The sequence below is a fragment of the Megascapheus bottae genome, chromosome 2 (assembly GCF_031878675.1).
Source record: "Megascapheus bottae isolate mThoBot1 chromosome 2, mThoBot2.hap1, whole genome shotgun sequence".
In the NCBI taxonomy this organism is placed as follows: Eukaryota; Metazoa; Chordata; class Mammalia; order Rodentia; family Geomyidae; genus Megascapheus; species Megascapheus bottae.
In genome coordinates, this window is record NC_143510.1 from 43,767,116 (window position 1) to 43,780,456 (window position 13,341).

General features: G+C 39.5%; 1 protein-coding gene across 4 annotated transcripts in view; it reads right to left on the reverse strand.

The window, feature by feature from the left end:
* Nell2 (neural EGFL like 2) overlaps positions 1-13,341 on the reverse strand; it is a 372,707-nt gene that overhangs the window by 262,724 nt on the left and 96,642 nt on the right. For all 4 annotated transcript variants that reach the window (XM_090324484.1, XM_090324479.1, XM_090324493.1 and 1 more), the window contains one exon: positions 6,963-7,113. In XM_090324484.1, coding sequence (XP_090180610.1) covers positions 6,963-7,113 — 151 coding nt within the window. The remainder of the gene's footprint in view (positions 1-6,962; positions 7,114-13,341) is intronic.

The following is a 13,341-nucleotide window of genomic DNA, read 5'->3' on the forward strand; positions in this document are numbered from 1 at the left end:
TTCTATACTTTGTGATTTTCATACCACTGTCTGTTCTTAATATCAGCCACCTCACACAGATTTCAACTCTCCTAAGCCAGTGTGTGAGCAAGCCTGAACAGACCCTGAAAGAGTGAGCCCTATTTCTCTGTTGTAGTCAAAAATACCTTCAATAATAATCTTTTCTTCCTCAGGGACAATCATGGAGTGGCAGGGGCCAGACATGGGGTTAGAACTTTTCTTTCTTTAAATCCTGATGTACCCTTTAACTTTTGAACCACAGGATATATTATTTATAAGAAAAGATTCCAATTTAATATTCAAAATTCCTCAGTAACTTATTACAATTGTGATCAAAAGAAAAAAGGGGTGGTTTTTAGTGTCTTACATATAACTAGCACATATGCATAACACACATACAAAACCTATGGTAAGAATGGCAAAAACAAGTAGCCCAAATGTTTTTAATGTATTAGAAGCCCTGGAACTAAAAAATGAAATAGGTGTCAACTAAAAAGGACAGTAATGACTTCATGGAGTTTTGAAATATGACCAAGATTTGGACAAGCAAGAAACAAAAAAAACAAGCTGACACATCAATGATGAGCAGGCTAGCTACTTGCACCTGACAGTCATCCTCCTGCTGAATAAAATCACAGTGTTCCACTGCCACCAGTGATGGAGCTGGCATTTCCTCCATCTCCATCCCTTCCTACCTCCTCCCTTCTTCCCTGGGCTTGACAACCAGGGCTCATGACAGTCAACCCAAACAGAGACAAGGAGGTGAGACGCATTATCACACCATCCTCAATGCCAATAGTAATATTTATTGAGTGTCTGTTCTCCAGAGGACGTTCTGTGGTCTAACTCACGAAGCCTAAATTTACTGGTTCTTGTTCTTAAATCTTTTACCAGATCGATGCCAACCTGAGCTCAGAATACCCTCAGATACCACCTTTGCTCACTGAGAAGGAAAAATCAAGACTCTGAGCCTATCCTGGCATGTCATGAAGAGCTCTTCCTAACGTGCACTAGGACAATCCTTAAGGAGAACTGAACCTGCCCCAGTCCACACTCAATGGGATGGCATTGCAGAGAGGAAAGATACCTATGTGAAACATCAAGTTTGAATTCAGCAGAAGATACTAGCATACTGCAAAGAAAAACTGGGTTTAACCAACTGATTCCCAGGGCAGAATACAAAGACTTTCGTCCATAAATAGGTGTTACTGGTGTCACAGTAGATTTGTTGTGGTTTTTTTTTAAAGAGAGTTTAAAGCTCTATGAGAGTGTAAGTGTGTTTGTGGCATGATGCCATCAGCCAGCATGAAGTCTTCTGAACTTGTTTTCTAAGGACACAGGCTACATTGTGCCATAAAAGTCCATATGGGGACTGTGTCTCAGTAACAAGAATAGCAGTGTTCTCTTGATCATTTTCCTGGGGTTTCTATTTATTTCTCTGTGCTTATTTGCAAGTTTCATTTTATTTAATCTTATCCCATAGATCTCTATAAGCTACCTTAATTTTTTTGGTGGGAAAGAAAGTAGAGAATAAAGAAATGACCAGAAAGTAAGGAAAATAAATGCATAAATGCAAATTAGGAGAATTAAAAGGAAGAAAACTTCAGCACCAATAGCAGGCAAAAAGAAACAATACAATCATAATGCAAAGCCTATTGGGTGATAAAACGTGAGAAGATATCACAGCATTTTGACAAAAACACGAGACTGAAGAACATGATGAGGTGAGCTTGGGTCTTGACTCTGTCACTGACTAGCTGATGGGGAGAGGGAGTGAACAGAATCCATCTAACCATCTCCTGTAGGCAGGAGAAGATAGTATAGAACAGAGATAGGGAAGCAGGCTCCACCCTTCACCTGAGTTTAACTCCCACTTACACTCTCATTGAACTTTTAACACCTCTTAAGCTTATTTATCGCCTCTATAAATGAGAATGAGAAAGTGTTGGACTTGTATGATTATGGGCTTCTGTAGATAATTTTTACTAGTGCCTTAACCATTTTATTTCAAGTTACAAATGAGGAACCTGAGACAGAAAAGAATGGCGTGATTCGCATAAGGCCACAAAGCTAGTAGAGTGATGACTAGTAAGAGTGATGATTGACACAGATATAGTTTGTCTCCAGCCATACAGCTATTTTTAGACAGAGTATCATTATGTAGACCCAGCTGAGCTGAAAATTGTAATCCTCTTACCATAACTAACCAAGTGCTGAGATAACAGATATATTCCACCACACCCTGCCCAGGCCTACACTCTTAAACTTCATTGAGTATTGATAATAAAATGAACTAATGAAGTACAGTAACTGACACATGGTAAACCTTTAATAATGGTCATTTTGCTAAGCAAATAAAAATGTGTTTTTAAAACTAAATTATTTCTTAGCTACAAACCAATGGCTCACACCTAAAATCTTCAGCTACTCAGGAGAAGTCTGAAGCCAGCCCAGGCAGAAAAATTTGTAAGACTCTTATCTCCATTAAACTACCAAAAATACTCAGAAACAGACCTGTGGCTTAAGTGGTAGAGCATTAGCCTTGACTATAAACAGCTCAGGGACCACACTCAGGCTGTAAGTTCAGGCACCAGAACCAGCATCAAAAACAGTAATAAATAATTTTTAAGTAATGGAAAGATGTACTACATTTCAAATGTGGTATCTGTTCAGTCAAATTAATTTTGGTGAGTCATGGGCCTGGGCACTGTCCCTGAGCTCTTCAGCTCAAGGCTACCACCCTACCCTTGAGCCAATGCCCATTTCCTGTTTTCTGGAGTTTAATTGGAGATAAGAGTCTCAGGTCCTTTAGTGTCCAGGCTGGCTTTGAACCTTGATCCGCAGATCTCAGTCTCCTGAGTAGCTAGGATTACAGGTGAGAGCTACTGCGCCAGGCTATTGTTTAGCCAAATTTTTATCAAATTTACAGATAAATAGATAAATTCACTCTCAAAGTCAAGATAAATAATTTACTCAAGAAATTAAAGAATTAATATAAAAATGTTAAAGTACAAACAGAAAACGAGAGCTGAATACAAACAGTTATGTGTAAAGTGCAAATATAAATAAATAAAATGTGTGATATAATAAACATATAAAATGTCTTTATTTTATTACATATATTACATATACTAATGCAAATAATAATAATGCTATATCCCTGCTCAGTTCAACCCACAGATAAGAAGGAAGATAGTGTAGAGAGAAGCTTTGACTATAAGAGATATACAAAAATATATGTCCTTGGCTCACGGTCACAAGTGCAAATGCAGAATGGATCAGAATGTATCATTATGCTGAAGGTGATAGCACCTCCAGTAATCCATGTAATACCTGGACTGTACACACATAAGTATTAATGTTCCAGGCTCTTTCCAGTCAGAAGGCAAGACCCCACCCAAAAAATGTATAAAGAAAAGTGGCTAGAGGCCGGGTGTGGTGGCTCACACCTGTAATCCTAGCTATTCAGGAGGCTGAGATCTGAGGATCAAGGTTCAAAGCCAGCCTGGGCACAAAAGGACATGAGACTCATCTCCAATTAACCACGAGAAAAGCAGAAGTGACACTGCGGCTCAAAGGTAGAACTCTAGCCTTGAGCTGAAGAGCTCAGGGACAAGGCCCAGATCCAGGGATAGGGCAGTGGCCTTGAGCTGAAGAGCTCAGGGACAGCGCCCAAGCTGAGTTCAAGCCCATGAAGCACAAAAAAGTAAATAAATATATAAAGAAAGAAAGAAAAGTGGCTAGAGGCAAAGCTCAGCATCTCTCTGGCAAGCACGAGGCCCTGAGTACCACCTAATGGAAAACTATGTGTATTTTATTTTTATGCTTGAAAACTACGTATGTTGTGGTGGTGCCTGCCTGTAGTGCCTGTTTCACTTGAAGCTGAGGCAGGAAAATTGTTTGAACCCATGAGTTGTAGATCAGCAAGACTCTGTTTCCAAATAATAATAATAATAATAATAATAATAATACCAGCCAGGAGCTGGTGGCTCACATCTATTATCCTAGCTACTCAGGAGTCTGAGATCTGGAGATCATAATTTGAAGCAGGCCCAGAGTGGAAAAGTTTTGAGACTTTTATCTCCAAGTAGCCACCAGGAACCTAGTAAATAGAGCTGTGCTCAAAGTGATAGAGTGCTAGCCCAGAACACAAAATTTCAGGGATAGTGTCCAACCCTAAGTTCAAGCCCCATGACCAATAACAAATAAACAAACAAATTAATTAATAAATACAGCTCAATAAAAAGCACAGTGGGATTCAGGTAACAATTATGCAATGTAGGATTCCTTAAGACAATTATGTTTGATTCTCACAGGTTGTTATCATTAATCATTTAATGAGATATTTTTACTTTCACATACAACTGTGTTAGATTCAGATACATCTATAATTTTTAATTAGATTAATCTGATGTTGCTTTTATACAATGGTAGTGAATGTGCCATTGAAAATAAGTATTAATTACTGCTGATTTCCAGTTGTGCTCATCTTGTCAGTTCTTTACATTTATGTATATATTCTAGCTTTCCTTTTTCCTAGAGCATTGACTCTTATAATTTATATTATGTAACTTTTTGACGCTTGTCTCTCTTCTTTAAATAAGATTTTTGTACATTTCACATAAAAAGAATATTTCAAACAATTTGGATAATTATGAGATGGAAAATATGTAGGTTATGCTGGTTAGACATGTGTGTACCATTAATGTATTCAGCTCTGGGCCCAATGCAAACAAGAACCATCTGGAACTCAGGAAGAAGGAAGAGCTTGGCCGTCACCTCCCTCTCTTGGACAGCAGATGGAGAGTCAGCTCTGCTTAGTGTTAGCACAGGGGCCAGAGGTGGGGGAAGCAGAACTAGCAGCCACCAACCCACATATAAGCAACATCATCTCGAAGAAGGTGGACTGAGTTCTCTGTCACTATACACAGGGTGGTGGAAGAAAATGGCACAGAAGAAAAAATAATCTAGTATGCATAAAATAATAGGGAAATGGTCCTAGCAAATAAAGATCAGTCACAAACAGATTGCTCTGCCATCTTCCTTTACTCTTTGTGATCTAGGTCGTATAAAGATTCCAACTGGCATGGGAAACAGAGGCCCAGGGCTGCGAGCATTGGTTCACACTAAATTTCAGTCACCTGACAGTGGAGCCTATGTCTAGGACTACCAACCTGAAAGCCCCAATGACCCCTAGGGAATGGAGTACTGCCACCCCGCCCCCACCTTTCTCACTCTGTCTGGAAGGTCTTAAGCCACCTCAGAATCAAGATGACACCCTCAACAAAGACCAGACCCTGGAAGGAAAGAAAGCCAAGCAAAGGGTGTGAGCAGTTCATCTCTGATGCTCAATTTGGAATGAATTGTGGTCCACAAGCTCTGAGCACAAGCTGGACAGACAATGTGCCAAAGAACATTCTCTCTTAAGTCTTGCTTTATTAGTTTTTCTCATGTATTTGCTTGTGTTTGATCTTCAGGATTTAGCAGAGATTTACAAAGTCCCAGGCTGCCTCATTGCTGACAAGAAAAAGCAAATAAAAAAAAATTCTGCCCATAGCTGGATAGTATCATTGTAGCTATTATATAAATAAAGCATTTTGCCTATGTCACTTCTTCATACTTCACAACTTATAAAGTAGATAGCCATTATCCCTGGTTACAGGTTTGAGACACAGACTGCTTACGTGACTGCCCCAGGGCCACAGATAGTAAGATGGTGGAAGAAGTATGCAAAATACCAATGCAAAGGAACTTCCCTTGTTACAACTATGGCTATTCTTACAGGGATGAATGATAACAGAGCTACATAGCTTGTTTAGTAGCAATCTATGTATATGCCAAACGTTATGAATCAATTTCTCTTTCTTGTCTTCTCCCATTGATCCCACCAGCTCTACCAAGGATGCTATATCAGATAGTACTCTGTGTGTGTGTGTGTGTGTGTGTGTGTGTGTGTGTGTGTCTGTGTGTGTGTGTGTGTGTGTGTGTGTGTGTGTGTGTCTGTGTGTTTATGCCAGTCCAGGGCCTGAAATCAGAGCCTGGAAATAATTTCTGAAATCAGAGCCTGGATATCATTTCTGGGCTTCTTTTGCTCAAGGATAGAACTCTACCACTTGAGCCACAGCATCACTTCTGATTGCTTTTGGTAGTTTATTGTTGATGAGTCTCGTGTACTTTCCTGCCCAAGCTGGCTTTAAATCACAGTCCTCAGATCTCATCCTCTTGAGTAGCTGGGTTTACAGGTGTGAGCCACTACCATCAGGCTTGCTAGACAGCACTTTTCTCCAATACACATGAAATACACAACTTTGATTACTGCAATCCATGAGGCAAAGAAGTTATAGTGATTAAAATCTCTCAGTAAATCAAACGCAGACATTCCCCCACCACAAAAAGAAAAAAGAAAAAAGAAAGAAAGAGAAAGAATAACAGTATGTCTGTCTGTAACACTGAGAATTATATACCTTCACAAATTTAGGAACCAACATATTTGTTCTACAAATGGAAACACCAATGCATTCCTGCTTCCTCAGCCTTCCACCTGACACCCTCTGCTTTTAGGGAGATCCAATATCACTGTCCATAGTTTTGTGTTAATATAGCAAAATTACCTTTCATGCAGGTCATAGGTTATAGTTTATTTTTGTTTACACCTCTTAAATATGTTCTCTTTAAACTTTTTGTGCCAGCCCTGAGGCTTGAGTACAGGGCCTAAGTACCGTCCTTAAACTTTAAAAAAATTATTTATTTTCTCAAAGGTAGCACTCTACCTCTTAAGCCATAGCTCTGTTTTTCTGGTAGTTAACTTAAGAAACTAGTGGGCTTTTCCTACCCAGGCTGGCTTTGAACCTTGATCGTCAGATCTCAGCCTACTAAGTAACTAGGATTACCAACATCTAACTGAAATCTACCTTCTTTTAACCATTAAATGTAAACATGGAAAGCTCCACAAGCAGACTTACCTGTGATCCAGGTGGTGAATAGAGAGGATGACTCCTGAATTTAAGTGAGTCTGTTTCAGGGTCACCAAAATAGTAAATTCATGTTTATTTCTCAGCTTCTGGAAAAACTGCTCAGCTGTAGCAGGAGAGGCTTTTATGCTTCTGGGTGTATCTTTTTAAAAAAAAGTAAATAAATATGCATTAAAAACAAACCAGACTTTTACTTTAGCAAGTTCTTACATACAACATTTGAGGGAGGGATAGCATTGAGGTTGGGAATCTCTCCTTATATTTGCTACTCTGGTGGTATAATACTTGAGCCATACTTCCAGCCTGGTTTTTGCTAACCTGGTTATTTTAGAGAGATTCCGAGACACTTCTGCCTCGGCTGACTTTAAACCACACTGGCTCATGCCTGTACTCCTAGCTACTCAGGAGGCTGAGATCTGAGGATAACACGGTTCAAAGCCAGCCCAAGCACTATGGTCCATGAGACTCTTATCTCTAATTAACCACCAGAAAACTGCACCACCAGAAAATTGGGTGGGGCGCTGTGGCTGAAGGTAGCCTTGAGCTGAAGAGCTAAGGGACAATGCTCAGATGCCCAGTCCCAGAGTTCAAGTCTCAAAACTGACAAAAAAAAACCCCACAATCCTTCAAATCTCAGCCACCTGAGTAGCTAAGATTACAGCTAAGATTATCATTGGCACCAGCTCAAACACTATTTTATCAAATAACAACTAAAATGTAGCATCCGGAGGTAAATTTCTTTTTGGTGCTTGTCTTTTGTTGTTGTTCTAGTACTGGGGCTTGAACTTAGGGCCAGTGCACTCTCCAGCAGTGTTTTTGCTCAAGGTTTGTGTTCTACCAGTTGAGCAACCTCCACTTCTGGCTTTTTGGTGGTTAACTGGAGATAAGAATCTCATAGACTTATCTACCTGGGCTGACTTTGAACCTTAATCTTCAGCTCTCAGCCTCCTGAGAAGCTAGGATCACAGGCATGGGCCACCAGTGTCCAACAGAAGGGAATTCTTTCAACAAGACTTTATGTTACATATAACACAGGACAGGAAAATCACATGGACTTCTGGGCTTGTGTTTCAGGAATATCTTGGCAAGTACATCACCTTTGAGTCAAAGAATCAAACACAACTCATGGGATGAAGTGGTGTCTCTTTACATGCTTCCTCTGCCTGAGATGCCATGGCCACATCAGAATTAACAAAGAGCAAAAAGACCAACTTCCTAGAATAAGACCTAAAGAACCACACTTAGAGCCATTTAGCTTTGCTGACACCTCCTGACAGAAAACTGGATTTAAATCTATGAGCCATTCTCTACATTGGTTTTCTTTAGCCAGAAAGCTTGCTATAAATAGGTTCTTTAAAAGATCAGTGAAATTAGTCACTCCCAGCCTTCTGTGCAATGGTAGGAGAATTAAGATCAAATTTTTCTCACCATGTTTGTTGAAAGAAATGCATACAGCTCTGCCCACTTCTACCAGCCTTAGACAAAACCGAGCCAAGAAAGGTTTTCTTGGCAATGATGAAACTTTTAACTCTGCATGACCCAGAGGGATAGGGAAAAATAGGGCTACAGATTTAATGCTAGGTGCTGGTAACTCACACCTGTAATCTAAACTACACTAGAGGCTGAGAAGTGAGAATCACAGTTTCAAGCCAGCCAAGGCATGAAAGCCCATGGGACTTATCTCCAATGAACCACCAAATAGCCAGAAGTGGAGCTGTAATTCAACTGGTAGAGCACTAGCCTTCAGCAAAACAATCTCAAGGACAACATAGAGGCCTTGAGTTCAAGTCCCAGGACCAACACAAAAAAAAAGAAAAAGAAATGGATTTAATACACAAGAAACTTTACTACTCAAGCAACAGACTCACTTTGGGGACAAGGCTCTTCTAGTTAGAGTGCATGTCAAGGGTTGTTGGGAATCAGAAATTCAGTTTATTATAATAAAAACCATTCTTGCAGTCTGGGAGTTTGGCCTAGTGGTTAAAGTGCTTGCCTAGCATGCACGAAGACCCAGGTTCGATTCCTTGGTACCACATATGTAGAAAAAGCCGGACGTGGTGCTGAGGCTCAAGTGGTAGAGCTCTAGCCTTAAGAAATTCCAAGGACAGTGCTCAAGCCCTGGCCAAAAAAAAAAAAAAAAAAAAAAAAAAAAAAAAAAAAAAACATTCTTGCCTTTTCTATTATTCAGCAAAGTAAAACAGGCTGCAGTAAGATTTCTCCATAGAAGCTGTCATTGTACTATCTAACATTCATGGGTTCCTGCCCAAGAAACGCCAGTGGCACCCAACTCTGTCACTGCAACAGTCAAACACATTCCCATGTTTTTCCCAGCATTCCCTGCAATACAGTGCAGCAGAAACTCCTGCTGAAATGCAAAACTACAGGGAATTCACCCACAGTTTCCCAACCTTCTAGGCCCACAAATGTATGGAATGGAAAGGTTACCACCTATGTTCACAGCTGGGAATGAACAAGGATGAAGAGGCCCTTGAAGACAACATACAACAGAGAAATAACTAACCCAATGCGCTGAAAAAGATACTGCCATACAGGTTGACTGGAGCATGGAGGGGCAAAGCAGCCAACCGTGTCTCTAAGGGAAGGCTCACAAAACACATGCATTCTGATCGGGAGTTTACCAGGTGGAGAAAAGAAAGAAGCACAATCCAGCCAGGAAAAAAAAAAACTGTGTAAGATAGAGGTCTAAGGAGATACAACATAGCTGAAATGGGCAAATAGTGGATAGGCTAGATAGATGGCTGGATAGAGTAAACTTATGATTTGTTGGCTACTGTAATCCATACCTGTGATTCCATCAACATTTCCCACAAGGAAAGAAACTCACATTTGCCAAGGAGAAACAACCCTTTCCCATTTTCCATCTTTGACTCCTTTGTGCTAGATCTGATCATGTGACAGACACACCCTGTACAATCAACATGTCCATTACTGTGTCCACAGGATAATAAAGTTAGGATTAGGATTTTTATTCAAAGTTTTAGGAGAACAATCTTTTTGCCAAAAAGAAATGTCTACAATTTTATTCAATATTTGCAATTCAAAAGCATAATAATGGGGGGCTCTGTAATTAACACCTGTAATCCTAGCTATTCAGGAGGCTGCAATTTGAGGAACAAGATTTGAAGCCAGTTCAGGGGCAGTGAAGTTTGTGAGATTATCACCACAAAAAAAGTAGAAGTGAAGCTGTGAATCAAGTGGTAGGGTGCTAGCCTTGTGCACAAAAGCTCAGGAACAGCACCCGGACTTGGAATTCTAAGCCACAGGATCAGCAAGGGGTGGGGGGAAGGCATTATTTCAATTTTTACCATAGTGAACGAAGTATTTTCAATCCTATGTTCATAACGATAAAAGAGTTCTATACAATTCCTCCTAGCTGCAAACCCTCTACTCATATACTTCCTCAAGGAAGATCATCTATTGTTAATATTAATATACATCTACTCTCATTTACACAGAAGTGAGCCTATTCACAATCATCATTCCTTCCTTTTAATTTGATGCATCAAAGAAAAATTAAATGAATATTGATTATACATCTCCTCTTTTCAGATAGGTAGAACCTGGACAGCATTCTTTTTTTTTAGATTTTATTTTTTTCATATATTTTTTATTGTAATTAATAGAAGAGTTACATTATATTCACCAGATAGAAGGTGCATTAATTCACATACATTGATACCCTTTCTCATGTCTTGGTCCCCATTTCCCTCGCCCCCATCCCCACCCCTCATCTTGTTTTCCCCCCTTCCCTATCCAATTTCAAATAACCAAATACAAATATATCCAATATATCAGAGATACTGTAACAATATGAGATAACCAAGGGACAGCAAAAAAGATGAGAGATAACATAGTACATTAAGGACAACAATCACTCCTTATATGGCTTTTGTTTCTTTATCCTAGAGGTCCTTTCATTTAGCGCTGGACAGCACTCTTTGTCTTTCAGACCAAGATGATGACAGATGGAGATGCAAATGAGGGACTGGAGAATTCAGGAGTTAGGATCACACTCACAGAGAGTCAAGAACGTGGCTCACTGAGTGACCAGCAAGAGGAAAGAGAAATTGACCAAGCCACATCGTGTTCACACACTGTCATGCTGAATTGAAACCCCCTGTAAATCTACTTAGAGATCACAAATATGAATATCCATATTATAAATAAAGGTGTGTTAGCTGCCTTACAGACAGAACTTCATAGAAATGATACGTAAGGAGGCTTACATGCACTTTGGAGTATCTCTTTTTGGTATACATAGAAAACCTTCTTTGAATCCCCACATAATGTAATGCTTTTCAAGTGTGATTTATGGAAACAGGTAAGAGGCTGTGCTATTTGTGTTTGCTTGTTTTTAATTGTACTTTGTATAACATATAAAGGTTTGACTTAAAGAGAAAGTACGTAGGACTTAAAAGAACAAACTCTGCATCAGTAAAACTGTAAAATATCTGGATGGAAATACAGTGAAGAAAATGGGAGATGGGGGGAAGCCTTTGAAATACTGATTAGCTGAGTGCCAATGGCTCATATCTGTAATCCTAGCTACTCAGGAGGCTGAGAACTAAGGATTGCAGTTCAAAGCCAGCACCGGCAGGAAAGTATGTGATACTCTTATCTCTAATTAACCAGCAAAAGTTGAAAAGTAGTGTGTGGCTTAAGTGGTAAAGTGCTAGCCTTGAGTACAACAGCTCGAGGACAACACCCTGACTCTCCTGTCCAGAGACTAGGTAACAAGTGAAGTTTTCTAAATTTCCTGGATATGATAAAAAAAGAAACTCTATGGGAAATACAGATCATGGTGGACTTATGGTTTCAGTTATCACATAGCACTTCTTCCAACTCTTAACTTAGACTTCTAGTAATATTTAAACCTACTTTTGCCCTCACAAACATGTTTTCTAAAAAAGCCATTGTGACTAAATATAGGAAAGAATTGTTGGGGGCTTGGGAAATCTGTGAGATTAGGCATTTGGAATAGAGAGGAGGTATAAGATGCACTGACAAATTACCACATAAAAAAGGCAAAAAAGGGAGACAGATAAATTGAACTAAATCTACAGCTTCTAGTTTGAGGCACTGAATGAAAATAAGTGCAGGCCTGGGAAGGTGGCTTAGTGGTAAAGTGTTTGCCTAACATGCACGAATCCCTGGGTTCAATTCCTCAGTACCACATAAACAGAAAAACCCAGAAGTGGTGCTGTAGCTCAAGTAGTAGTGTGCTAGCCTAGAGTACAGAGAGACTCAGGGACAGTGCCCAGGCCCTGAGTTCAAGCCCTTAGGCCCAGCAAGAAAAAGAAAAAGAAAATGAGTGCATTTCAGAAATGGTGATTTTAAACTACTAAGCATGGTGATAAAAGTGGTGGGCAAATACAGTCATAAGAGTCAATGTGCATATGTGAAAATAGAGCCAGGTAACTTGAGGGGAGATGGGGGGAGACTGGGAGAGAAATGGAAAAAGATGGAAGAGGTGACACTGATCAAGATGCATTGTACTCATAAACTGACATGAGTTGAGACTTTTTTATACAACTATTTCATAAACTTAAAAAATTTAAGAACCTTGAGACAGACACATAGAAATTCATAGCAGGGGGCTGGCACTTCAACATCTGATCTCACAAGATTTCTAAGTTGTCAAAATGATACAATTTAAAGTCATCAGAGCCAGACTCTGGTAGCTCATGCCTGTAACCCTAGCTACTCAGGAAGCTGAGATCTGATGATCATTGCTGGGCAGGAAAGTCTGTGAGACTCTAGTCTACAATTAACCAACAACAATGCCAGAAGTGAAGAAGTGGTTCAAGTAGCAGAATACCAGCCTTGAGTGAAAAGAATAAAAGACAGCATGCAGGCCCTGAGTTCAAGCCACAAAAACAACAACCAAAAAAAGTCATCAGACTGTGTTGCCTAAAATTAAGGAAGTGTTTTAATAAATCACAAAAATCTCAGGACCAGAAGAGGATGAAAAGGCAGATTACAGGACATCAGAAAAGCACACAAGGTAGGGGTAGGTAGGTAGTAGGAAGGTAGAAGGAGAAATAGATAACAGACACAGATATTAAAGCATATAAAAACACGCATGGACACATAAATATGTGTACAAAGACTTATACCCACATATAATTCTATACATATGACACTAAATAATGCTTATCTTTCAGAATTGTATATGTCTTTTCCTCTTTGAATCCACATTCCATTTTATATAGTTCTACTTCCCTATGTTCAATGAATTGTTTTTTTAAGCCATAATGGCTTATACCTGTAATCTCAGCAATTTAGGAAGCAGAGATGTAGAAAATCATGGTCTAAAATTTTTTTAAGAAACACAGGTAAAAGTTTAGAA